At 44.4% G+C, this 27,205-nt stretch overlaps 1 protein-coding gene across 3 annotated transcripts in view; it reads left to right on the top strand.

The window, feature by feature from the left end:
- Positions 1-232: 232 nt before the first annotated feature.
- col22a1 (collagen, type XXII, alpha 1) overlaps positions 233-27,205 on the top strand; it is a 339,481-nt gene continuing 312,508 nt past the window's right edge. For 2 of the 3 annotated variants that reach the window (XM_078215791.1, XM_078215792.1), the window contains exons 1-2: positions 233-627; positions 22,449-22,574. In XM_078215791.1, coding sequence (XP_078071917.1) covers positions 22,487-22,574 — 88 coding nt within the window. In that variant the 5' untranslated portion in view covers positions 233-627; positions 22,449-22,486. The remainder of the gene's footprint in view (positions 628-22,448; positions 22,575-27,205) is intronic. The other variant, XM_078215793.1, reaches the window with a different exon arrangement.

Genomic DNA, 27,205 nt, shown 5'->3' on the forward strand with positions numbered 1-27,205 from the left:
CTAAAATTTACAACTTAAAAAAAAAACAGCCGCTTGCCATCCCGTCACTGATGTATCTTTACATTTGTATTACACTTAGAAAGACCCGGCTGGAGAGGGGAGAGAGATTCAAAACTTAATGAAGGAGGGCAACAAGGCTCTGTTTAATTTGACTTGCTGGTTTCAGATACACAAGTACCAAAATACCCCCAAAGTTTGCTATAATTGGATAGGCTGGCGGTCGGGTTTAGTCTATAGACGGTCGCTGAAACTTTATACAGTGAGCACTCTTCCAAACTGGGAGAACTGAGGGAAGAGATGAGGGAATTACTGATAGAATAAATAAATAGTGGAGAAGTCGTTCATTTTTAAAGGCTATTTATTGCAGGTGGACTTTATATTGTGTTTAGCAGGATTTCACTCTTCATCAGATGATCTTCCAATGTATGCAAGGAGTGCTTTTTTTTCTTCTGTTGGAAAAACTTAGATCCTTGGATTGTGATAGAAGAACTTTAAAAAAGAACCTGAACTAAATCATCAAATGTTCTTTTTGGCACTTGGCTTCATTCAATGATTTTTTAAAGAATTTCATGGACATCCGAACTTGATCTTGGAAGTCTTCTTTTAAAAGAATAAACTTTATTGGAGGTAAGAATCTAATTTGAAACCAATATAATAATCTTTGCTCCTCAAGATTGAAGGGTATTCATCTTATGAGAGATGCTTACTAGTTGGTAGAATGCCAAGTTTAAATGCTAGTTCTAATGTTGAGTGTAAAACGTTTAATTGTCTGCATGTATATTTAAATAATTGTTCCACGGTATTTGTTTAAACTTTTATTTTAAAATGAGTGTGTTCACTGACAGTTCAGTGGTCATGTCCAGATGATGTTAAAGTTGAAAGTTTATTTATTAGTCACAAGTGAGGCTTACATTAACACTGCAATGAAGTTACTGTGATGCTATGTTGAGTTTTACATCTGTTTCAGAACAAAACATATCAATTTGGAAGCATAATTTTTTAGTTATTTTTGGACATGAAAAGTGAACTATAGGCAATAGAATGCTGGCAGGAAGTTTTGAGGGCAAACTTTTTAAAAAATCCCTTTCAGTCCTTGCTTTACCGTGGGGCGGCACGGTAGCACAGTGGTTAGCACTGCTGCTTCACAGCTCCAGGGACCTGGGTTCGATTCCCGGCTTGGGTCACTGTCTGTGTGGAGTTTGCACATTCTCCTCGTGTCTGCGTGGGTTTCCTCCGGGTGCTCCGGTTTCCTCCCACAGTCCAAAAATGTGTGGGTTAGGTTGATTGGCCGTGCTAAAAATTGCCCTTAGTGTCCTGGAATGCGTAGGTTAGAGGGATTAGTGGGTAAATATGTAAGGATATGGGGGTAGGGCCTGGGTGGGATTGTGGTCGGTGCAGACTCGATGGGCCGAATGGCCTCTTTCTGTACTGTAGGGTTTCTATATTTCTATGTTTACATTGAAATTTCAGGATATTTTGAGATGCTGTCTCCTGCACCTTGCCAGATCCATTATAAAGACCAGTGCCTTGTTGGCAAAATGTCTAAATGTCTTAATTGCTAAGTTAATCTCTGTGTGGGTTCACAGGTTTGCTACTTGCCATTGCAGGCAGTTTCCTACTTTCGGCACCCAGTCACCATTACCAGAGACAGAGACAAAACATACAAACATGCTGTGTCGCTAGCCATATGCTCTTAAGCTCAGAAACAGTGCCACTTTTCTGTATCAGGATAACATTTCTATTACCAAACCAGCTTTCTTTAGTGGCTTATCTAAACCCCGAATGATGTGTCAGGTCTTGCATCAGAGCGCATGGCTTTCATCCCAGATGCATAGAAAATAGGAGCAGGAGTATGTCATTCGGCCCCTCATTCAATATGATCATGGCGGATCCTCGATCTCAATGCCATGCTTCCGCACTCTCCCCATACCACTTGACATCTTTAGAGTCTAGAAATCTATTACCTTCTTAACTATATTCCATGATTTGGCCTCCACAGCCTCTAGTAGTAGACAATTTCACAGGTGCACCACCCTCTGAGTGAAGAAATCCCTCCTCATCTCAGTCCGAAATGGCCTACCCCATATTCTGAGACTGTGACCCTTTGTTCTAGTTGCCCCAGCCAGAGGAAACATCATCCCTGCATCCTTAGCCTTTTCAAAATGTTATGCATTTCAATGAGATTCCCCTCTCATTCTTCTAAATCCCAGTGAATATATGCCTAGTCATCCCAATCTCCCCTCATCTGGTAATCATGCTATCCCAGGAATCAATCTGGTGACTATCTAAAGCCTTACCTAAACACCAGTTCCTGCATTGGATAGTGAATTGTTCCACATTTGTCTCTGACCAATGCCCCAGATAAATGCCATGCCTTGCGTTGGTGGCTGTGTTCTTTCACAAAGTATCAGATGACTAGAGTGCAATTATGGGATACCATAATGGCATCTAAGACTTGGCACATATGACGCAGCTTAAAGTCCCATGCTATTGAAAGATAATAATAATACGGATAATTTGAACTATCATGCAGAGGACTTTCCAAATTATTGGAAATCTCACTGGGCATCAAAAACCAGTGGACAATTCACAGCTTTTGGTTCAGGGTGCTAGCTGCCTTTTCAATCTCAATAAGAAGGTTAGTAGTACACCCGTTACGTTTTCACATCACTGTTACACTTATGCGACTTGTGGAAATTAACTCTTCTCTTTAATACACCTGACTACATGTATTACCAGCAAGAAGGGGCTTTACCAAACCTTGTACCCAGCCACTAGGAGATACGATGCACCATCCAACTGTCCCTGCCCACCAATTCTTGTTTTTCCATTCCTGTTATCAACCATGCAGAGAATTGGCACTGGACTTTCTTAGTGTCCTGTAATATCAGTAGCAGAATATGTAACCTGGCCCTGGACTTTAGACAACAGCACTTGGGAACCAACCATTGAAACAGTGTACCAAATTGACCCTCCAATGGAATTAAATTGTAATCAATTCTAAAGAACCTAGCCTGACCAAACAGACTGTTTCAATCCAATGATATACTTCTTGGGTAATGAAGCTTTGGGCATCAGTCTGTATTCACATAGTGGAAAGTGAGCAGGGTGAGATTGCGATAATGAGCCCAAAGTATCTTGTTGTCATGTCAAGCTTAGTGTTCCTTTAGCCAAACCTGGGCACTATCCAGTGACTGCTATCAGAGCTAAATCATGAGCAGGTATCAACAGCAGACCTTGTTCTGACTCCCATGGTGGACTAGCTTTTAGCTCTCAGTATCTTAGTTTGCATTCATAAGGGAATTACTGAATGGGTGCCACTATAGAATCATAGAATCCTACAGTGCAGAAAGAGGCCATTCGGCCCATCGAGTCTGCACCAACCACAATCCCACCCAGGCCCTATCCACATATCCCTACATATTTACCCACTAACCCCTCTAACCTATGCATCCCGGGACACTAAGGGGCAATTTAGAATGGCCAATCAACCTAGCCCGCACATCTTTGGACTGTGGGAGGAAACCGGAGCACCCGGAGGAAACCCACGCAGACACAGGGAGAATGCGCAAACTCCACACAGACAGCGACCCGAGCCGGGATTCGAACCCAGGTCCCTGGAGCTGTGAAGCAGCAGTGCTAACCACTGTGCTACCGTGCCGCCCTATGAGATCATATCACAGTAAATCGCCCCTTCAAAACATAAGTTAAAATTGGATAAACAATCAAATCATAGAATTAAACAATACAAATATATAGGAACGTTGGAAAAGGAGTAGGCTTCTTACCCCTTCAAGCCTATTTTGTCATTCAGTGAGATCATGGCTGATCTGAAACTTAACTCTTTGTGCCCACCATTTCATCTTATCAATACCTAACCCTAACATTAACCCTAAACCTTTGGACTACAAAAATCAATCAATCTCAAATTTAATGTTAATAATTGATCCTGCATGAACTACTGTTTGTGAAAGAGAGTTTCAAACTCCTACCAATCCTTTGTGTGTAGACTAATTTCACTCTTGGCAGATCTGGTGCTAGTTTGTGGACAAGCTCAGCAAAAGGGCCCCTTTCTGCATCAGGATAACATTTCTATTACCGAACCAGCTTTCTTTGGTGGCCTATCTAAACCTCTAATGATGTGTCAGGTCCGACATCCCAAGGCATGGCCTTCATCCAAGAAACCTCGAAATAGGAGCAAGAGTAGGTAATTCAGCCCTTTGAGTCTGTTTTGCCATGGCTGATCCTCTATCTCAATGCTACACCCTCGTATTTTCTTCAAACCCTTTGATGCTCTTAGAATCTAGAAATCTATCTATTTCCTTTTTAAATATATGCAGTGACTTGGCCTCCACGATCTTCTGTGGTAGAGAATTTCACCAGTTCACCATCCTCTGAGTGGCAAGGAAAGGCCAACAAAATGTGTAGACATGTAACAGATGGAATTTACTACAAAGTGTGAGGTAATGCACTTTGGCGGAAGGGATAGGGAGCAACAATATAGATGTGATGGCATGTTGAGAGAGTGGTTAGGAAAGCATAAAGGATCTTGGGTCTCATTAAAAAAAGGCATTGAGTACAAAAGCAGGGAAATTATGCTGAATCTTTATAAAGCTCTGTTTAAGGAACTCGCTGGAGTGTTATGTCCAGTTCTTGGTCATCTCACATTAGGAAAGATATGAGGGTCCTTAGGAGGTTGCAGAGGAGATTTCCCACAATGGTCCCAAGGATGGGGGATTTTAGCTAGAAGGTTAGGTTAGAGAAGGTTTAGGTTAAAGATCCCTATTATAGAAAGGATATTATTAAACTAGAAAGAGTGCAGTAAAGATTTACTTGGATGCTACTGGGACTTGATGGTTTGAGTTATCAGGAGAGGCTGATAGACTGGGACATTTTTCTCTGGAGTGTAGGAGGCTTAGGGGTGATCTTACAGAGGTCTATAAAATAATGAGGGGCATAGATCAGCTAGATAGTAATATCTTTTTGCAAAGGTAGGGGAGTCTAAAACTAGAGGGCATAGGTTTAAGGTGAGAGGGGAGAGATACAAAAGTGTCCAGAGGTGCAATTTTTTCACACAGAGGGTGATGAGTGTCTGGAACAAGCTGCCAGAGATAATAGTAGATGCGGGTACAATTTTGTCTTTTAAAAAACGTTTAGACAGTTACATGGGTAAGATGGATGTAGAGGGATATAGGCCAAATGGGGGTAATTGGGACTAGAATCATAGAATCATAGAATCCTATAGTGCAGAAAGAGGCCATTCGGCCCATCGAGTCTGCACCAACCACAATCCCACCCAGGCCCTATCCACATATCCCTACATATTTACCCACTAACCCCTCTAACCTCTGCATCCCGGGACACTAAGTGGCAATTTAGAAATGGCCAATCAACCTAGCCCGCACATCTTTGGACTGTGGGAGGAAACCGGAGCACCCGGAGGAAACCCACGCAGACACATGGAGAATGTGCAAACTCCACACAGACAGCGACCCGAGCCGGGATTTGAACCCAGATCCCTGGAGCTGTGAAGCAGCAGTGCTAACCACTGTGCTACCGTGCCGCCCACTAGCTTATGGGCTTAAAAAAAACGGGCGGCATGGACAAGTTGGGTCAAAGGGCCTGTTTCCATGCTGTAAACCTCTATGACTCTATGTGGGGATTGTTCTCCTTGGAGAGTGGAGATTTGAGGGGCATTTGGCAGAGATGTACAAGATACCAACAGGTTTGGATGAGGGAGACAAGGAAAAGGTTCCCATTAGCTGATAGTACAAGAAATATAGCCCCCTTCTGTGCAATAAATGCCTCTATGATTTTATGATTCTATTAATATTGCAGTCATTTTTAGCTTACAGTCTCCATGAAACTATTTTCAGATGTACGTAGTCACCATCTCATCAGTAGCTTAAATAGAGCAAATTTATTATACACTGCCTCAAGGAGCCTGGGCTGTGAAGTTGGAATGAGATGAAATTGGTTTCCCTGAAGAATCTTATCAGCTTTTGGATGATGCAACAATAATTGGTTAAGTTACCCTTCAGCCTGCTGTTTCCTTGCACACACACTTGGCATGTTAACGTCTGATTAAAGGGACTTTTATTTCGCAACCTAGTTAAAAATAAACTTCATCATAGCATATAATTAAGTGTATCTGTCTGCTTTCTATTATGGCTGCTGAGTAGGTTCAATGTCTACTTTTATTTTTGAACCCACATTAATCATTTGGAAATCTTTGACTACTGGAGTTCTCTGTTTAATTCGGCAATCCAGCTTGGTGCTAAAGTGGCAACAGGCCAGTGGCTGAATTCTAATAGCTATTTTTGAAGTGGTATGGGGATTCAATGGGACAGATGGGAAGAAATTCTGTCGAGAAATTCAGAACTAAGGTGGCGTAATGTCACAATTGCAGCTAAACCATTTACAACTGAAAGCAGGTGGCAATTTTCCATGATTGGGTGGTAATCTTGGCTCAGTCGCAGCACTCTTATATTCAAACCTTGCCCATAAAATCTGAGCATACGAACTTGGTTGATGCTCCAGTACAATGCTGAAGGAGTGCTGCACTGACAAAAGTGTCATCTTTCAGATCAGACATTAAAGTTCATTTATTTGTTCATGCCACAAGTAGGTTTACATCAACACTGCAGTGAAGTTACTATGAAAAACCCCTAGTCGCCACAGTCCGGCACCTGTTCTGGTACACTGAGGGAGAATTTAGCATGGCCAATGCATCTAACCTGTACATCTTTGTACTGTGGGAGGAAACCGGAGCACCCGGAGGAAACCTATGTAGACACGGGGGGAATGTGCAGACTCCGCACAGACAGTGACCCAAGCTGGGAATCGAACCCGGGTCCCTGGCGCTGTGAAGCAGCAGTGCTAACCACTGAGCCACTGTATGGCCCTGAACTAAACTAAAGACCTGCCTTTCCTTCCAATTGTATTTTTAAAAAATCCAATGACACTATTCAATGAAGAACAGCATAGACAATGGAGTAGATTTTCATCTTCACCACAAGAGTGTTAAGCATCAACTGGCCTGTGCACAGAAAGCATAATCTGGCAAGGAATTTTGCCACCGGGTGGCATGGTGGTACAGTGATTAGCACTGCTGCCTCAAAGCGCCAGAGACCTGGGTTCGATTCCCACCTTGGGTCACTGTCTGTGCAGAGTCTGCATGTTCTCCCCGTGTCTGTGTGGGTTTTCTCTGGGGGCTCTGGTCTCCTCCCACCATCTGAAAGACATGCTGGTTAGGAGCATTGGCCGTGCTAAATTCTCCCTCAGTGTACCCGAACCAGAACAGACGCCGGATTGTGGTGACTAGGGGTTTTTCACAGTAACTTCATTGCAGTATTAATGTAAGCCTACTTGTGATACTAATAAATAAACTTTAAGCTTTTACCAGTAACAGAACCCACTGGATTGTGGGCGGTATGTAATCTCCAATAGTCACCAAAGTATCTCCATGAACACACATTAACTGTATTAACAGACAGCACCAATGCACATGATTCTGTTTTAACTTGCTAAATACAAATGTGCACTGTCAATCAGGGTCTTTTGGGTAGTATCTTTCCCTCTATGAACACCATGAGCACTGTAACTAGTGCTCCCCTCACTTTCACAGCTAGAATCAGGGCGGCATGGTGCCACAGTGGTTAGAACTGCTGCTTCACAGTGCCAGAGACCTGGGTTCAATTCTAGCCTTGGGGGAACTGTCGGTGTGGAGCTCTCCCCGCATGCTCTCCCCACTGACCCAGCAACTGCGAAGAAACTGCGATATATTTCCAAATCAGGATGGTGAGTGGCTTAGAGGGGAGCTTGCAGGTGGCGGTTTTCCCATGTGTCTGCTGCCCTTGTCCTTCCAGATGGAAGTGGCCATGGGTTTGGAAGATGCTCTCTAAGGATTTTTGGTGAATTGCTTCAGTGCATCTTGTCGATAGTACTCACTGCTGCTACTGAGCATCGGTGGTGGAGGGATTGAATGTTTGTAGATGTGGTGCCAATCAAGTGAGCTGTTTTGTCCTGGATGGTGTCAAGCATCTTGAATGTTGTTGGAGCTGCACCCATCCAGGCAAGTGGCGGGTATTCCATCGACACTCCTGACTTGTGCCTTGTAAATGGTGGATAGGCTTTGGGGAGTCGGGAGGTGAGTTACTCACCACAGTATTCCTAGCTTCTGACCTGCTGTTGTAGCCACTGTGTTTATGTGGTGAGTCCAGTTGAGTTTCTGGTCAATGGTAATTCCAAGGATGTTGACAGTAGAGAATTCAGTGATGGTAACACCATCGAATGTTAAAGGGCAGTAGTTAGAGGGTCCCTTTCAATGATGGTCATTGCCTGGCATTTGTGTGGTGCGAATGTTACTTGCCACTTGTCAGCCCAAGCCTGGATATTGTCCAGATCTTGTTGCATTTGAACATGGCCTGCTTCAGTATTTGAAGAGTCGCGAATGGTGCTGAACATTGTGCAATTAATCAAACAGATCACGGAGAAAGACCTGTCAATCCTTTGGATGCAGCTGTTTCAACAGATTAATGGATATCTGCGCTCACAAACAAGAATGCTTAAGAATCTCTCCCCCTCCCTATCCCAGATTGGACTCCCACATCACCCAGCTGCTTTGAACTACTGCTTGTCCAAATGGAAGCTCAGCCTGTCAATCAAGCTAACTTCCAGTATAACCTATTGGTGATATCATGCAAATGCAGTGGCGTCAAAACTCCATAAAATGTAGAAGAGTTTGAAAAATGAAAACTCTGCCATGGGAGGGAATTTTCCCGTCCCAGGCGCCACGGGAATTGTAGCAGACAGGGGGGAGGGGAGGCAGATTACGCAAAGGTCCACTGAACTCAGGCGGGATTTTCCAGTTTTGGGGTGAGCACGGCTGTATAATCCCACCCATGATGTCCTGCAGCAATGCTCTGCTTTTTACCCTTCAATCTCTTGGTTATTTCCCAGAGTTATCCTGAATATGTCCAGTTTGACCCAGTGGCATTCAGTAACGAACTTTGTCAAGAGTCAGAAGACGCATAGAATAAAGATGTAAGTCGAAAATGTGAATTCAGCTGTGAGCACTGCAATAGACAGGAGGAAAACATTGGTAAGTATCCGCACCTATGAGAAATTAAAATCATTGATGACTCGGCAGTGAAAATATGAAAAAAACTCCAGGCAAAGTTAATAAAATCTACACAGCTGATCACTTTTCATTTGGAACTGGTTAAATATCTTGTCCAGAATGGGTTCAATGCTAATAAACATGAAGACATAGATTATCACCTACTCTATGAGCAACATATACTCCCAGTCGTTTGGAGGCACTAGGTGATATTAGCTGTAGAATATAATCAGCCAAATTTAATAATGAGGACAGCAATTCAGAATTCATAGAATTCATAGAATCCTACAGTGCAGAAGGATGACATTCAGCCCATCGAGTCTGCACTAACCACAATCCCACCCAGGCCCTATTCCCATAACCCCATGCATTTACCCTAGCAAGTCCCCCTGACACTAAGGGGCAATTTAGCATAGCCAATCCACCTAACCGGCACATTTTTGGACTGTGGGAGGAAACCGGAGCACCCGGAGGAAACCCAACAGACAGAGGGAGAATGTGCAAACTCTGCATAGACAGTGACCCAAGCCAGGAATCGAACCTGAGTCTCTGGCGCTGTGAGGCAGCAGTGCTAGCCACTGTGTCACCATGCCAGATGGATTGATGATTTTTTGCTATGTTTAGTAAAATTTATGCTCATTAAAGTAAGCAATATTACTTTTTTTGTGTCTCAATGGATGACATTGGCAGTTTTCTGCCAATCAGAGTCAACTTAGATAAGTTTTTCTGCTGTGGATCCTTGCCCACGAGAAATTGGATTAAGGAATGCTCTTGTCATCCATGAGCTAAAGGAACCAGGACGTCTTGTGGCACAGTGGTAGGGCCCCTACTTTTGACTGGAATCTTTGGGTTCAAATCCAATGCCCGGACTTATTGGCCACAGAAGGAGCATTCATAGTGTGGCTTGATAATCAGCTCGGAAATCCTTCCACCACTTCCCCAAAGGGAACACAGCATATGAAGATGCACTTGAAAAAATCTAGTCTGGACTTGAGAACTGAACCTAATTCCTGAAGGTGAAAAGCTCCTGTCTAAATACCTGCACTGCACCATTTGCTGATCTATTCCATTTATTCGAAGAGAAATTAAGAGGAAAATTAATACATGTTAATCTCTGGCTCTCCATCTCAGCAGATTGTACAAATTGGGTGGAATATATTAAATTGGACACGTTTTGTTGAAAGGCCAGTGTCACATATCTACAGTTCCTATTCACAATGCCACCATTGGGGTTATTCTGGACAAAGTAACCCAGGCTGCATCTAACTAGCAATTTTAAAAGATAATAATAACAAAGTGATTCAGAGAGACAGATATGTAAACAGCATTCTGGGTTAAGTGGCAGCTCAATAAATGTATTTCCCATCAAGGAAACTCACTTGATTAATTCTATTTCAAGATGATATTATGAATTTACAATATGTCATGAGTCACCAAATTAAAGGGTTTATAATCTACCCAACCAACCACTAAATTAGCATTTCTATTGTGGTTAATGTTGATACCATTAAAAATCTGGAGTAGTAAAACATCCGATGAACATTGAAAGCTGACAAATTTTCCATCTAACAGGGTGGGGAATGTCCAGTTGTGAATGGGTCTGGATTTTATTGGGATCGGAGGCATGATGGCTCCTGGCAGGATGCTGGGACAGGAGTAGAGGATAGAAGCAATGTCAACTGAGAATGACAAGAGTTTAACTTTCAATTGGACAGACTGGGAAGTGAATAAACATTTTGAGGCTTTATTTGAGATGCAAGAGCTAATTGTGCAGAACTCGCCCTCAGGAGATTAAGTGAGAGGAATCTACAATCATCAGGAGTCTATAATAGGGTAGATTATTACATTTTCTGTGAAGAAATGAGCTTAATAGACTAAATCACTTCCTCTTGCTGCAGGTTTTCTAGTATTATTATATATCTGCGCATGTAATTGTTTGTAAATAAGACCTGCACATTCTGTGGGACAATCAATGGAGATGATGGCCTAGTAGTATTATCGCTTGACTATTAATCCAAAAACTCAACTAATGTTCTGGGGATCCGGGTTCAAATCCCGCCACGGCAATTGGTGGAATTTGAATACAATAAAAAAAACTGGAATTAAGAATCTACTGATGATCATGAAACCATTGTTGATTGTCAGAGAAACCCACCTAGTTCACTAATGCTCTTTACGGAAGGAAATCTGCCATCCTTCCCCAGTCTGGCCTACATGTGACTCCAGAGCCACAACAATGTGGTTGACTCTTAACTGCTCTCCATGGCCAACCAGAGATGGGCAACAAATGCTGGCCAGCCAGCAACGCCCATGTCCCATACGTGAACAAAAAAATAATTGTGGACTGATATCAAATGGTTTGGGGTAAAATGGGCATTAATAGCTCCTGTCTCAACTATGATGCTTAAAAACTTACACTCAAATTATCCTGTGGTAATAGCATCATTCCTATCATAGTCAATGGGATCAATTGGGGAAGTTAACCTGTGTCCCATTTTCTACCCCAATTTTCACCTTCACCACCTATATCAACGGGAACTCCAGAGCAGTATCCCAGATATGCATACCAGATTGAAGAGACCATTTTGCTTGTTACAGCTGAATGTTGATTATACTTAACCTATGTGTTAATTATTGTTGCTTGGTGCTGTGCAGAGATTGACAGCACTTTAATTGGCCTGTTTAATTAGTTCTGCAGAAAGTACAATTGTAGACTCTGGATGTAAAGAGGAACACCTCTATTCCTATGGGATGAAAGAAGGAAATAAATACTTGCCTTTATATAGTGACTTTCATGACCAGTGGACACCTCAAAGTGCTTTACAGCCAATGAACATTCTCTTCATGAACATTCATAAAGACCAATATGACTGGATAATACGTTTTTGTGATTGAGGGATAAATATCATCCAGGACATTTTAAAAATTCTTTCATGGGATGTGGACATTGCTGGCAAGGCCAGCATTTGTTGACATTTCCTGATTGCCATTGAGAAGGTGTGGTGAGCCACCTTCTTGAACTGCTGTAGCCCGTGTTATGTAGATACATGTGTTGGGGAGGGAGTTCCAGGGTTTTGACCCAGCGGCAGTAAAGGATCAGCGATACAAATTTGAGTGAGGATGTTGAATGGCTTGGAGGGGAATGCCCCATGTGCCTGTAACCCTTGTGTTTCTAGGTGACAGAGGTTGCATGTTTGGAAGGTGCTGTCAAAGAAGATTTGGTGAGTTACTGCAGTGTATCTTGCACCATTTACAGGGTACCATCTCCAAGATAAACTGTAGTTGCTCCTGGTGGTGAAGGGGCTGAATTTTGAAGGTGGTGAATGAGGTGTCAATCAAGCAGACCACTGTGTCCTGGAAGGTTTTGATCTTCTTGATTGTTGTTGGAGCTGCACTCATCCAGGCAAGTGGAGACTATTCCTTCACACTCCTGACTTGTGTCTTGCAGACAGGCCTTGGGGAGACAGGAGGTGAGTCTCTTTCTGCAGAATTTTTCTGACTTTGACCTCCTCCAGGTAGCTATTGTATTTCTATGACTTGTCCAGCTCAGTTTCTGGTCAATGGTAACCCCCAGGATGTTGATAGTGGGGGATTCAGCATTGGAAGTTCTATTGAATATCAATAGGACATGGTTAGATTCTCTTCTATCATAGGTGGTCATTTCCTGGCTCACTCTTCTTTGAAATAGTGTAATGGGATCTTTTACATCCAACTGAGTATCTCGTCTGAGAGATGGCATCTCTGGATGTGGAGCACTCTCTCAACAGTACACTGGTAGCATAATGTTTTGTGGTCATATCCTGGAGAGGGATTTGAAACCAGATTCTTCTGAGCTACATTCAAGAGCACTACCAACTGAATCATAGCTGATGCACAGGAAATGAGGGATGAAAATATATATTCACGACTCAGATACCCACTCACCAGGTTTAAAAATTAAAAATGGTCTTACTTTGGACTTAGCTCAGGGAATAACACTTCTCCCCTCCTCAGGAAAATTGCAGAGATATGTTACCTCCAGGTTCAGGACCTTCATCTCATTCCTATCTGGTTGAATTTTCTCCCAAGCATCTTCTGATGATCATGAGGTAGGCAACGGCTCATCGTGGTATAAAGCAATTTATTGATGCTGCACTCATCATTTCTTCATAGAACAAGAAAAACAAAGCTGTTCAATTCCATAGATTAACTTCTTATAGGTGCATGGAGCGACTAATGGGAAGCCCCATGTGAGGACCCACTCAATTCCTTGAACAGGAAAATGTTTCATACCATTAACATAATGCAAATCACTCTATACCCACCACCCAGGATATTTCCATCATGTGACGTTGTTTTATATTAAGTTAGCTGATTGATGAAAAGGTTTTTTTTTATTTGTTAGTCGCGCAAGTAGGCTTACATTATTCTTATCAATGAAGCTGCTGTGCAAATCCCCTAGTCATCACACTCGGCGCCTCTTTGGGTACGCTGAGGAAGAATTTAGCATGGTCAATGCACCTAACTAGCACATCTTTCAGACTGTGGGAGGAAACTGGAGCACCCAGAGGAAACTCACGCAGACACGAGAAGAACGTGCAAACTCCACGCAGACAGTGGCCCAAGCCGGGAATCGAAGCCGGGTCCTTGGCGGTGTGAGGCAGCAGTGCTAACCACTGTGCCACCGTGCGGTGAATATTCGTTTGCAGTCATAGTTCCTGTAAGGATTCCACTGATTGAGGGACCAACAGATCTCACGGGACCCATGTCAGTACAAAAAAAGTATCACCGGTCAGACTGAAGACTTGTTATATTAGCTAAACCAATCTTGCAGAGTTGTCAATACAGTTCAGAGTTACCAAAATCATGATATCAATCATGTAACATTGCAATGAGGAAATTGATGGTTGATATGAATAATGCTCAATCACTATTGTGGAAACGCCATGTAACAGGAGAAAGACAAAAGAAGGAGAGAGAAGCGAGGTAACATTGCAACAAAGAGGGGCTTGCTGCTTCTCAAAGTTGAAGGGAATGATGATGAGGAAGGCTGGGAGTGAGGTGGTCTCCATTACCACAATGCAAAAAGTCTACATGAAGCAGAGAATATGCAAGAGCACAGCCAAGACAGAAAAGAGGTCATAACTAGTATCCAGCACTTTTGATAAATTAACAACAGATAAAGTCACTTAACATCTGCAAACAAATTCTTCATCTGTCATGTTCCCAGGAGCAGGCTGAGGTTAATTTTGGGTTTAAAATCGGAGGTTTTTTTCAAAACCGGAAGTCAGGCCAGGAGTGGCCAGGGGAAGTTTTTGGAGGGTTTAAAAGTGCACCAAAGTATACAGCGGGCAGCATCGTAGCGGGCAGCAGAGTGAGTGGGAAGTTGAGTGAGCTGTCAGGGCTTTGGCTCACAGGGCTTGGACGAGCAGGGGTGAGTTTTTGTTTCCTTACACTCTTATTAACTTTTCACTGTCTTACTTGACATAAAGTGTCCAGTATGAGTGTGAAACCAGTGTGTTGTTCCCAGTGTAGGATGTGGGAGGTCCTGGAGGCATCTTGCCTCCCGGACATCCACATCTGTGATGGGTGTGTCGAGCTGCGGTTCCTGAGGGACCGTGTTAGGGAGCTGGAACTACAGCTCGAGGATCTTAGGCTGATGAGGGAGAATGAGGAGGTGATAGACAAGAGCTATCATCAGGTGGTCACACCAGGGCCACGGGAGGAGGCCAAGTGGGTGACGGCCAGGAAGGGTAAGGCTAGGGTGGTTGAGAGCACCCCGGTGGATTTGCCCCTGCACAACAAGTACTCCTGCTTGAGTACTGCTGGGGGGGACAGCCCGCCTGGGGGAAGCAGCAGTGGCCGTGTCTCCGCAGTGGAGTCCAGCCCTGTAACTCAGAGGGCTAAGAAAAAGAGGAGGAAGGCGGTATTAATCGGGGACTCGATGGTGAAGGGGACAGCCAGGCGTTTCTGCGGAGGTAGGCGGGATTCTCGCATGGTGGTCTGCCTCCCTGGGGCCGGGATCCAGGATGTCGCTAGTCGCGTCCCGGAAATCCTGAGGTGGGAGGGAGAGGAGCCTGAGGTAGCGGTACATATTGGTACCGCTGATGTGGGTAGGAAGGGAGAAGGGGTCGTGAAAAGGGAGTACAGGGAATTAGGGAGACAGCTGAGAAAGAGGAAAGCAAAGGTAGTAATCTCAGGATTACTGCCTGTGCCACGGGAAGGTGAGGGCAGGAATGGAGTGAGGTGGAGGATGAATGTGTGGCTGAGGGACTGGTGCAGGGGGCAGGGATTCAGGTTCCTGGACCATTGGGACCTCTTTAGGGGCAGGGGTGATCTGTATACAAAAAACGGGTGGAACTTGAACCACACGGGGACCAATATCCTGGCCGGTAGGTTGGCTAAGGCTACTGGGGAGAATTTAAACTAGATAGGTTGGGGGGAGGGGAGCTAGAAGAGTTGACTAGGATCAAGGAACTAATTGATGGGGGGAGGATGCAGGGGTAAGGGGAATTACAAAATTAATGGTAGAGGAGAGGGTGCAAGTGAATGAAGGCGGTAATTTAGATAAGGGAGTAGAGGGAGAGGGTGTTCGCGACTCATCAAAGCGGGTCCAGATAAAAGCTGGAATAAGGACACTTTGCCTGAATGCACGAAGCATTCGGAACAAGGTGAATGAGTTGATGGTGCAAATCAGCACAAGTGGGTACGATCTAGTGGCCATTACAGAAACGTGGCTGAAAGGTGACCAGGACTGGGAGATGAATATCCAGGGGTATCAGGCGTTTAGGAAGAATAGACAGGAAGGAAAAGGTGGTGGGGTCGCGCTATTAATAAGAGATAATATCAGGGTAGTACTGAGGGATGACATAGGCTCTGAGGAACAAAACATGGAATCGTTATGGGTAGAGATGAGGAATAGTAGAGGGAGAAAGACACTAGTAGGTGTGGTATATAGGCCCCCAAATAATAATGTTGAGGTGGGGAGGGCTATAAACAAGCAGATAAGGGATGCGTGTAAAAACGGAACGGCAATAATCATGGGGGACTTCAACATGCACATTGACTGGCAGACTCAAGTCGGTAAGGGTGGAATGGAGGAAGAGTTCTTAGAATGCTGTCAGGATAGTTTCCTTGAACAGCATGTTACGGAACCGACGAGGGAACGAGCTATTTTGGATCTGGTATTGTGTAACGAGGTAGGTAGAATTAAGGATCTTATTGTGAAGGACCCTCTTGGGTCTAGTGACCACAATATGGTCGAATTTCTGATTCAGATGGAAGAGGAGAAAGTTTGGTCTCAAACCAGTGTCCTCTGTTTGAACAGAGGGAAATATGATAGGATGAGGGATGAATTGGCTAAGGTAGACTGGGAGAGCAGGCTGGCAGGTAGGATAGCTGAGGAACAGTGGAGGATTTTTAAGGAGATCCTTTTCAGTTCTCAGCAAAAATATATTCCAGCAAAAAACAAGGATTGTAAGAAAAAGGAGAACCAGCCGTGGATAACGAAGGAAATAAAGGAGAGTATTAAAATAAAAACAGCTGCGTACAGAGTGGCCAAAATAGTGGAGAAACAAGTGATTGGGAAAAATTTAAGAAACAACAAAGAGAGACTAAGAAAGCGATAAAGAAAGGAAGGATAGACTATGAAGCTAGGCTAGCAATTAATATAAAAAATGATAGTAAAAGTTTTTATAAATATATAAAAAGGAATAGAGTGGCTAGAGTGAATGTTGGACCCTTGGAGGACGAGAGGGGGGAGTTAATAGTGGGAAATGAGGATATGGCTGAGTCTTTAAATAAGTTTTTTGTGTCGGTCTTCACGGTGGAGGACACAAATAGTATGCCAAATATTAACGATAGAGGGTTGGCAGCAGGAGAAATACTTAATACGATTAATGTTACCAGAGAGGCAGTGCTGGGTAGACTAATGGGACTGAAGGTGGACAAGTCCCCGGGTCCGGATGGAATGCATCCCAGGGTATTGAAAGAAATGTCAGAGGTAATAGTGGATGCGTTAGTGATTATTTATCAAAACTCGTTGCATTCTGGGGTAGTGCCGGTTGATTGGAAAACGGCTAATGTTACGCCGTTGTTTAAAAAAGGAAGGAGACAAAAGGCGGGTAACTATAGGCCGGTCAGCTTAACGTCTGTAGTAGGGAAAATGCTGGAATCCATTATTAAAGAGGAGATAGCAGGGCATCTGGATAGAAATGGTTCGATCAATCAGACGCAGCATGGATTCATGAGGGGAAAGTCGTGCTTGACGAACATGTTGGATTTTTATGAAGATGTGACTAGGGCGGTTGATGGAGGAGAACCGGTGGATGCGGTGTTTTTGGATTTCCAAAAGGCGTTTGATAAGGTGCCCCATAAAAGGCTGCTGAAGAAGATTAGGGCACACGGAGTTGGGGGTAGTGTGTTAAAGTGGATTGGGGACTGGCTATCCGACAGGAAGCAAAGAGTCGGAATAAATGGGTGTTTTTCCGGTTGGAGGAAGGTAACTAGTGGCGTGCCGCAGGGATCGGTACTCGGGCCGCAACTGTTTACCATTTATATAGATGATCTGGAGGAGGGGACGGAGTGTAGGGTAACGAAGTTTGCAGACGACACAAAGATAAGTGGAAAAGTGAATCGTGTGGAGGACGGAGAAGATCTGCAGAGAGATTTGGCCAGGCTGAGTGAGTGGGCGAGGATATGGCAAATGGAGTATAACGTTGAGAAATGCGAGGTTATACACTTTGGAGGAAATAATAACAAATGGGATTACTATCTCAATGGAAACAAATTAAAACATGCTACCGTGCAAAGGGACCTGGGGGTCCTTGTGCATGAGACGCAAAAGCCCAGTCTGCAGGTACAACAGGTGATCAAGAAGGCAAATGGGATGTTGGCCTATATTGCGAGGGGGATAGAATATAAAAGCAGGGATGTCTTGATGCACCTGTACAGGGCATTGGTGAGGCCGCAGCTGGAATACTGTGTGCAGTATTGGTCCCCTTATATGAGGAAGGAGATATTGGCATTGGAGGGAGTGCAGAGAAGGTTCACCAGGTTGATACCGGAGATGAGGGGTTTGGATTATGAGGAGAGGCTGAGGAGATTGGGTTTGTACTCGTTGGAGTTTAGAAGGATGAGGGGGGATCTTATGGAGACTTATAAGATAATGCGGGAGCTGAATAGGGTGGAGGCGGAGAGATTCTTTCCACTTAGTAAGGAAGTTAAAACTAGAGGACACAGCCTCAAAATAAAGGGGGGTCGGTTTAAGACAGAGTTGAGGAGGAACTTCTTCTCCCAGAGGGTGGTGAATCTCTGGAATTCTCTGCCCACTGAGGTGGTGGAGGCTACCTCGCTGAATATGTTTAAAGCGCGGATGGATGGATTCCTGATCGGTAAGGGAATTAAGGGTTATGGGGATCAGGTGGGTAAGTGGTACTGATCCACGTCAGATCAGCCATGATCTTATTGAATGGCGGGGCAGGCTCGAGGGGCTAGATGGCCTACTCCTGCTCCTATTTCTTATGTTCTTATGAAAACCTTTACAAAGTCCCTCTTGTCAAATAATTCTGTGATTTCCTTCACAAGGCAGAAGTCTACGTTTCAATCTACAACTTGCAAGGATCCAGAGAAATGAATTCAGAACTCCTTGTGATCAAGATGTATTTCCACAATGATATTTATCCAAAGAGGCAAAGCAATCCACTCACCCTATCTAGGACCACTATGTAACACCATGGTTAGGCTTTGTGCTAGCTACCTTACTTGTTCAGCTTCTCCATCCATTACTATGATGAAGAAGCTATTGAATTAGACGAGGTTGATGGGTTGGCAGCTTTTCTGTTGACTGAAAAGATGTCCTGAGACCATGTTTGAAGCTGTCTTCTGTACATCATTTCAGGGAATGAGAATGAAGCAGGTTCACTGCCACTTTCTGGAGGGACAGTGCATTTGTGTATACTCCTTGCGGCCATCTGGTGCAGGGCATACGATCAGTGGCAACATTAACTACTATGTCATAACTGATCGAAGCAGACATGGGAAACTTTGTTTCTCACCATCCTGATTTTGTAAGTATATCGAATCATAGAATCATAAAATTCCTTCAATGCAGAAGGAGGCCATTTGGCCCATTAGGCCTGCACCAACAACAATCCCACACAGGCCCTACCCCCATGACCCTACATACTTACCCTACCAGTCCTCCTGTTAAGAAGTCTCACAACACCAGGTTAAAATCCAATAGGTTTATTTGGAATCACGAGCTTTCGGAGAGCTGCCCCTTCCTCAGGTGAGTGGCCACAGTAGTCTAGTGATAATATCGCTAGGTGATCACCTTTCCTTTGGAGGGGAATTTGAGGCAGTTAGTGTTCCCATATGATTTTTGCCTTTGTTCTAGGTGGTGAGGTCCTGAGTTTGTGCTCTCAAAGGAGCTTTAGCGAGTTGTTCTTTGCATCTTCTTAATGGTACACAGTGCGGCCACTGTGTGCCAATGGTGAAAGAAGTGAATATTTAAATGGTGGATGGGGTGACAATTAAGTGGGCTGCTTTGCCTTGAATGATGTTGAGTTTCTTGAATGTTGTTGAAGCTACACTCATTCAGAGAGGTAGAGACTATTCCATCACGTTCCTGACTTGTGCTGTGCAGATGGGGCATATATGCTTCCGGAAGTCAGAAAGTGAGTTACTCACCGCAGAACTAACCTGTTCTTGTAATCAAAGTATTCATAAGGTTGGTCCAGTTACATCGCTGGCCAGTGGGTGTTTATGATGGGGGATTTAGCGATGACAATGTAATTGAATATCAAGGGGAGACAGTTCAGATCCTCTCTTGCTGGAGGTAATTATTTCCTTCCACTTACCAGGCTCGAATAATACCCACCCACCTGATGAAGGAGCAGCACTCCGAAAGATCATGATTCCAAATAAACCTGTTGGACTTTAACCTGGTGTTGTGAGACTTCTTACTGTGCCCACCCCAGTCCAACGTTGGTATAGCTATATCACAAATAATACCTGTTACTTGCTAACCCGAGCTCAAATGTTGTCCAGGTCTTGCTGCAGCATGTGGGCATGGACTGCTTCAGGCTCTGAGGAGTTGAAGATGATACTGAACACTGAGTAATTATCAGTGAATGCCCCCACTGCTGACCTGACGCTTGAGGAACTGTCAGTCATTAGGACACGATAAGAAGAATTTCCATATTCCCTGGGTTACACATCACTAATATGTCACCATCTCCCCTGGATTAAACATCCCTGTAATGTGGCTGTATTTTCTGAATGACACGTCACTTATGTGTGGCTGATTAACCCCCCTTTTCATTTTTTGAGCTCTAAAATTGCAAGTTGAAATGCCAACGCCAGAATTGAGTTTCAAATCAGTTCCAATACTCTTCGTTGAGTCAAAATACAACAGACAAAACTTACTTAATGTTGGGTATTCTCACTATCACCCAACCTGCTGGTCTTCCATTGGGGAAGTGGGTTCTAAGGAGCCAGCGACCACCCAAACTCTTCCTCTTGCATTTGGCTGCTGATCAGCTGTGATTAGAATCAGTTTTATCAGGGTGGCACAGTGGTTAGCACTGCTGCCTCACAGCGCCAGGGACCCGGGTTCAATGCTGGCATCGGGTGACTGTCCGTGTGGAGTTTGCATGTTCGCCCCGTGTCTACGTGGGTTTTCTTTGGGTGCTCTGGTTTCCTCCCACTGTCCAAAGACGTATAGATTGGGTTGATTGGCCATGCTAGATTGCCCCATAGTGTCAGGGTAAATTAGCGGGGTAAATACGTGGAGTTACAGGGATAGGACTGGAGTGGGATTGTGATTGGTGCAGGCTCGATGGGCCAAATGGGCCCCTTCTGCACTGTAGTGTTGTATGATGCGTCTTTCTATGTTTCAAATTTTGAGTGACCACAGTGATCCAGTCATTTGGCAGGTGATCTTATCCATTATGGCTGCAATTCACAGTCATCTAATGAATTTGGTACTTTAGCAACTTATCCCTTGATGTTTATATTTAGATATAATTAATTATTTATTATGATAGGTCACAGTAATTACTGAAACAGTGCAGATATTGGTGTTTAATAATGCCACCTGGCTTAGCAATGTCCTTTTGTTTCTGTTTCAAAGTTTGCTGAAGGCAGTTTAATTGTTCCCACATTTCAATAGTTCATAAATGTCGGTATAAGTCCATTGAGGCCCAGTACAATGTCATAACTTTGATGAACTACTGCAGTAATGCCCTGAGATTGAGATGATTGGCCTGCATCCAATGAAGAGTTCCCACCACCCCGCCTCCCCCTCCAAGCCCCCCCCACCCCCCCCCCCCCCCCCCCCCCCCCGGCAAGCACCCCCCCCCACCCCATCCCCCGATTGGCGTTGACATCAATTTTGATAGGGAGCCTTATTCCCACTAAAATTTGTTGCCTTGATGTCATGGGCGTCACAGTGGCCCATTCGTAAGCACTGCTGCTTCACAGCACCAGGAGCCTGGGTTCAATTCTGGCTTTAGGTGACTGAGTGGAGTTTGCACGTTCTCTCCATGTCTTCATGGGTTTCCTCCGGCTGCTCTGGTTTCCTCCCACAGTCCAAAGATGTGCAGATTAGGTGGATTTGCCATACTAAATTGCCCTTTACTGTCCAAAGATGTGTAGGTTAGGTGGATTTAACCATGGCAAATGTGCAGAATAGGGGATGGGCCTGGGTAAGATGTTCTTTCAGAGATTATGAGCTGCCTCAATGGGCTGAATGGCCTCCTTCTGCACTATGGAGATTCTGCAGCAGTCACGCTGACTTCCCCTCTGGAATTCAGCTTTGTTGTTCATGTTTGGATTAAGGCTAGAATGAAGTTTGTTGCTGAGTGACCCTCAGCCAAAAGAATAAACATTCGGCGGGATTTTACGGCATCGCTCGACCCGAGCCTGGAAAATCCTGCCTGAGGTCAACAGAGCTTCCCATTGTCTGTCCCTCCCTTACTCCAATTCCTGTGGTGGGTGGGGTGGTAGAACCCCAGCAATTATCTTCATTAACTGCATGTCCTAATCATATGGGTTGGTCTCATTTGAGCAATCCGCATTGTCCTTCTGATGGAAGGCAGCCAAGTGGACCGTTCATACTTCAAGGTAAAAAGCAGACTGGAGAGAAAAAAATCGAATTACATCTGGAAGTTTTCAGGATTAAAATAGCCTATACACCAAAATATGTAATTATGGTTTACAGAAGTTTAATAATGTTACAGGACCAGACAGGACCATTTCAATCCACCTGGCAAGATTACTATTTGTTGAATAGAATATTGATAGCAACCTATGAATTAACCATTAGTCTCTTTCTATTTCACCACAGGGTTTAATGTCCTAATATCGAGTCCCAGTGAAAAAGGAATGGTCCTTCGAGCTATGTCTCGAATTTCATTTATCATCATAATCCTCTCGATATGGGCTGGAGAAGAAACGCATGCAGAGAGAGCAGGTATGGTTCCTTATTCATCATGATTAGACTGATATGATTAAATGAATATCCTAGTCCTGAGAGAGCCACTGTTGCTCACAGAGTTGTAGTAATCAGAGTATTAAATCTCCCTTTTCGCTCAAATGCTGGTGTGATTTTGAATTTAGTTCCTTTGTTCCTTTCTTCAATGCTGTTATATTCTGCATTTTCAACTACCTGTCGAATCCCATTTGAAATATAAATCTGTCTTGGAAAGGCAGGCACAATGGACTTTTGAGAGTTGGACTCTGGATGTAGTCATAATTTGTTATGGTGTCTATCTGGGCGGCATAGTGGCTACCACTGCTGCTTCACAACGCCAAGGACCCAGGTTCAATTCCAGCTTCGGGTCACTGTCTGCGTGGAGTTTGAACGTTCTCCCTGTGTCTGCGTGGGTTTCCCCCGGGTGCTCTGGTTTCCTCCCACACTCCAAAGATGTGTAGGTTAGCTGGATTGGCCGTGCTGAATTGAGCCGAGAATCAGGGGGATTAGCAGGGTAAATATGCGGGGTTATGGGAATAGGGCCTGGGTGGGATTGTGGTCAGTGCAGACTTGGCAAGCCGAATGGCCTCCTTCTGCACTGTAGGGATTCTGTGATTCTAAGATTCTATGAAAGCACTTGTGGCAATTAAATCGGGGCAAAACGTCTTCCACCCTCTCACTTTGCTCTGAATCTGGGCCTATTTGTTACTGTTCCATTCTCCTTTCTCACAGATTTCTCTGCCCAGTAATACTGCTGAGGGGTTAATTTCACTAACCACCTTGCCGATGCACTTGCTCCAACCATTAGGTTGGCAGCCACAATGGACCTTTGAGAGTTGGACTCTGGGTGTAGTCATTATTCCTTATGGGCAGCACAGTGGCACAGTGGTTAGCACTTTTGCCTCACAGGGCCAGCAACCTGGCTTCGATTCCGGGCTTCGGCCACTATCTGCGCCAAGTCTGCACGTTCTCCCCGTGTCTGCGTGGGTTTCCTCTGGGTGCTCCAGTTTCCCCCCACAATCTGAAAGACATGCTGGTTGAATGCATTGGCCATGCTAAATTCTCCCTCAGTGTACCCGAACAGGCGCTAGAGTGTGGCGGCTAGGAGACTTTCACAGTAACTTCATGACAGTGTTAATGTAAACCTACTTGTGATACTAATAAATAAGCTTAAGCTGTAGTGTGGGCATACCAATATCTGTGGGTAAGCATGGAACTGCTTTCAGGCAGCTTGCTGAGACTTTCAGTAACATTCGAGAGATTATGTTACGAAACCCTGTTGATGTTATGTGCAAGAGTGTTCCACCCTGAAACACTGGCTTCGTGTGGCGTACTTTATTTTGGATATTAACGAGGAACATTTGTGGGAACAGTGAAAACTCAGACCTCTCTGTCATTAAACAAACAAGCAGAAGTATTGGTTGAAGTGGAAGAAACATTACAAAGAACAAGCTTATACTTTGGCAAATTAACTGTAAGCACTTCATCCCTCAAAGATTGAAAACCCAAAAAGCATCAGCTTCCCCTCTAGCTAAACTCTGTTGAGATCCAGTTTCCTAAACTACAACCATAAATCTATTGGTCCAACCTAGCTGATGATTACCACACCGTACAGCTTAACTGACCAGGACTTGGGAATCGTCTTCGGTTCAGTGGAGAGAATGATCTTTTGCCAAACTGGTTTTTGCCTTCAGCACTTTGGGCGAAATCTTTCCTCTCGCCCACCATGGGAATCGTAGCGAGCGAGGGCAGACCATGCCCATTGACCTCACGCAGGAATTTCCGGCATTGGGGCGAATGCGATGTAAAAGTCCCGTCCTTCAGCTCTGGCTGAGCTGTTTTCTGAAGGTGGCTGCCTCTCTCTCTTTCTTTCTGCTGCTTTTTCAGCACCTCATCTGTGTCTAAAAATGCTTCCTGGCTCACAACACTCTGACTACTAATTGTATCAATTGCAAATAACACCCTGTTCCCTATCCTTTCTTTTCTCTTAGGTGCTGCCCAGATGTGGTTTACAAAATACATCACAGTTTGATTTTACTTGCACAGAAACAAATATTCATTTTAATAACATCCTACCATTTCATGACAATTGAGAAATACAATTGAAGCAATTTCATTATAAATCCAACAATTTTACTGTCCAAGATTTAAAATTGAAAACAATACAGAATGATTAATACAGTCACCCAGGGCTGATCAGCCTCTGTTACCTGCAGGCTAATTGGATCCAATCCTCTTCCAAAAATATCTGGAACTAAAATCTAGTTCCGGTAATGGTGACCATGAAACAATTGCTATAAAACCCATCTGGTTTATTAATGCCATTTAGAGAAAAAAAATCTGCTATCCTTATCTGGTCTGGCCCACGTGTGAATCCCAACACAACAGAATGTAGAATTTGTGCTGATGGTTTTGCTATAAATGGCGCCATCTTAATTAAGGTTTTTAGTCTGACTTTATACTTTTCTTTATGCTTTCGTGGGATGTGGGCATCACTGGCAAGGCCAGTATTTGTTGCCCACGCATCACTGCCCTTGCTTTACCAAACCATTTCAGAGGGCAATTAAGAGTCAACCACATTGCGCTGGAGCAGCACGGTGGCACAATGGTTAGCACTGCTGCCTCACAGCGTCTCGGACCCTGGTTCGATTCCTGCCTTGGGTCACATCTGTATGGAGTTTGCAGAATCTCTCCGTGTCTGCGTGGGTTTCCTCTGGGTGCTCCGGTAGTCCAAAGATGTGCGTGTTAGGTGGATTGGCCATGCTAAATTAATCCTAGGGTCAGGGGGATTGGCAGGCTAAATATGTGGAGTCATGGGAATAGGGCCCTTGCCCTATTAGTGTCAGGGGGACTAGCTAGGGTAAATGCATGGGGTTATGGGAATTGGGCCTGGGTGGGATTGTGGTCGGTGCAGACTCCATGGGCCGAATGGCCTCCTTCTGCACTGTATGATTCTATGGGTCTGGATTCACATGTGGGTCAGGCCAGATAAGGATAGCAGATTTTTTTTCTCGAAAAGGCATTAATAACATTTTACAACAATAGTTTCATGGTCACCATTAACATGCCTAGTTTTCAGTTCCAGATATTTTTTTAAAACCCAGGTCCCCAGAGAATTAGTCTGGGCCATTGGATTATTAGGCCAGAGAATTACCACGACATCAACATTTCCTTTCGGATATATAGCAACTGCTCTCATGCTCAGTCCCTCTGAGCCATTGTTTGGCAGTCTCTGCTTGGTTTCTAGAGTGCATGATAACAAGTTCCACAAAGTTCACTGGATGAAAGCAAATTACTGCGAATGCTGGAATCTGAAACCAAAAGAGACCCTTTGACAAAGGGTCGTCTGGACTCGAAACGCCAGCTCTTTTCTCTCCTTACAGATGCTGCCAGACCTGCTGAGATTATCCAGCGTTTTCTCTTTTGGCTGCACGAAGTTCAGTTCATTTGGGCAGCAAATTTAAACAAACCTTACAACATATCTTTGCACTTCCCTGCTGGAAGACGTGTAAGTAAATGCTGCAGCTTAAGACCCACAGGAGCAGATAATTTATCACTTCTGAGAGATGATTTGGCAATTTTAGGTAATACTCAAGTTAGTAGGTCAACTACGTTGGGCGGGATTTACCACGAAAACCACCACGTGTTTCACTGCAGTGGGGGTCGACCTCCATTGGCCGGCTGCAGGATCTTCCAGTCCTGTTGTTGTTAATGGGGCTTCCCATTGAATGCATCCCTCATTGCAGCGGTGCGCCGCCGGCAAGACCGGAAGATCCCACCGGCATGAACGGCCAGAAACTTCCGGCCAATGTTTCCGACCAGCTTTGGTTCAATTGTAGCGGAATTGCTTGATTTAAGAAGTCATGGATTCAATGTCCCACTCCAGAGATATGAGCACATAATCTAACCTGCCACTTCAGTACCACAGTAAGAAGTCTCACAACACCAGGTTAAAGTCCGACAGGTTTATTTGCTACCAAATACCTTGTATTTGCTACCAAATAAAGCTGTTGGACTTTAACCTGGTGTTGTGAGACTTCTTACTGTGTTCACCCCAGTCCAACGCCGGCATCTCCACATCATGACTTCAGTACCACACAGAGGGACTGCTACATTGACAGAAATGTCATCTTTTGGATGAGATGCCAAACTCTCAAGTGGATGTTTTAGCAAGTCCACTACACAATTAGAAGAAGAGCAGGGGTGTTCCCCCCAATGTCGTAGCCAATATTTATCCCTCACCAACATAGTTATCTGGTCATTAGTTCATTTCTGTGCATAGACCTCACTGTGCACAATTTGGCCTTCACTTTTCCTATATTACATAGAATCATAGAAAGAATCATAGAAACCCTACAGTGCAGAAGGAGGCCATTCGGCCCATCGAGTCTGCACCGACCACAATCCCACCCAGGCCCTACCCCCACATATTTTACCCACTAATCCCTCTAACCTACGCATCCCAGGACTCTAAGGGGCAATTTTTAACCTGGCCAATCAACCTAACCCGCACATCTTTGGACTGTGGGAGGAAACCGGAGCACCCGGAGTAAACCCACGCAGACACGAGGAGAATGTGCAAACTCCACACAGACAGTGACCCGAGCCAGGAATCGAACCCGGGACCCTGG

The sequence above is a fragment of the Mustelus asterias genome, chromosome 7 (genome assembly GCF_964213995.1).
Source record: "Mustelus asterias chromosome 7, sMusAst1.hap1.1, whole genome shotgun sequence".
NCBI classification, from domain to species: domain Eukaryota; kingdom Metazoa; phylum Chordata; class Chondrichthyes; order Carcharhiniformes; family Triakidae; genus Mustelus; species Mustelus asterias.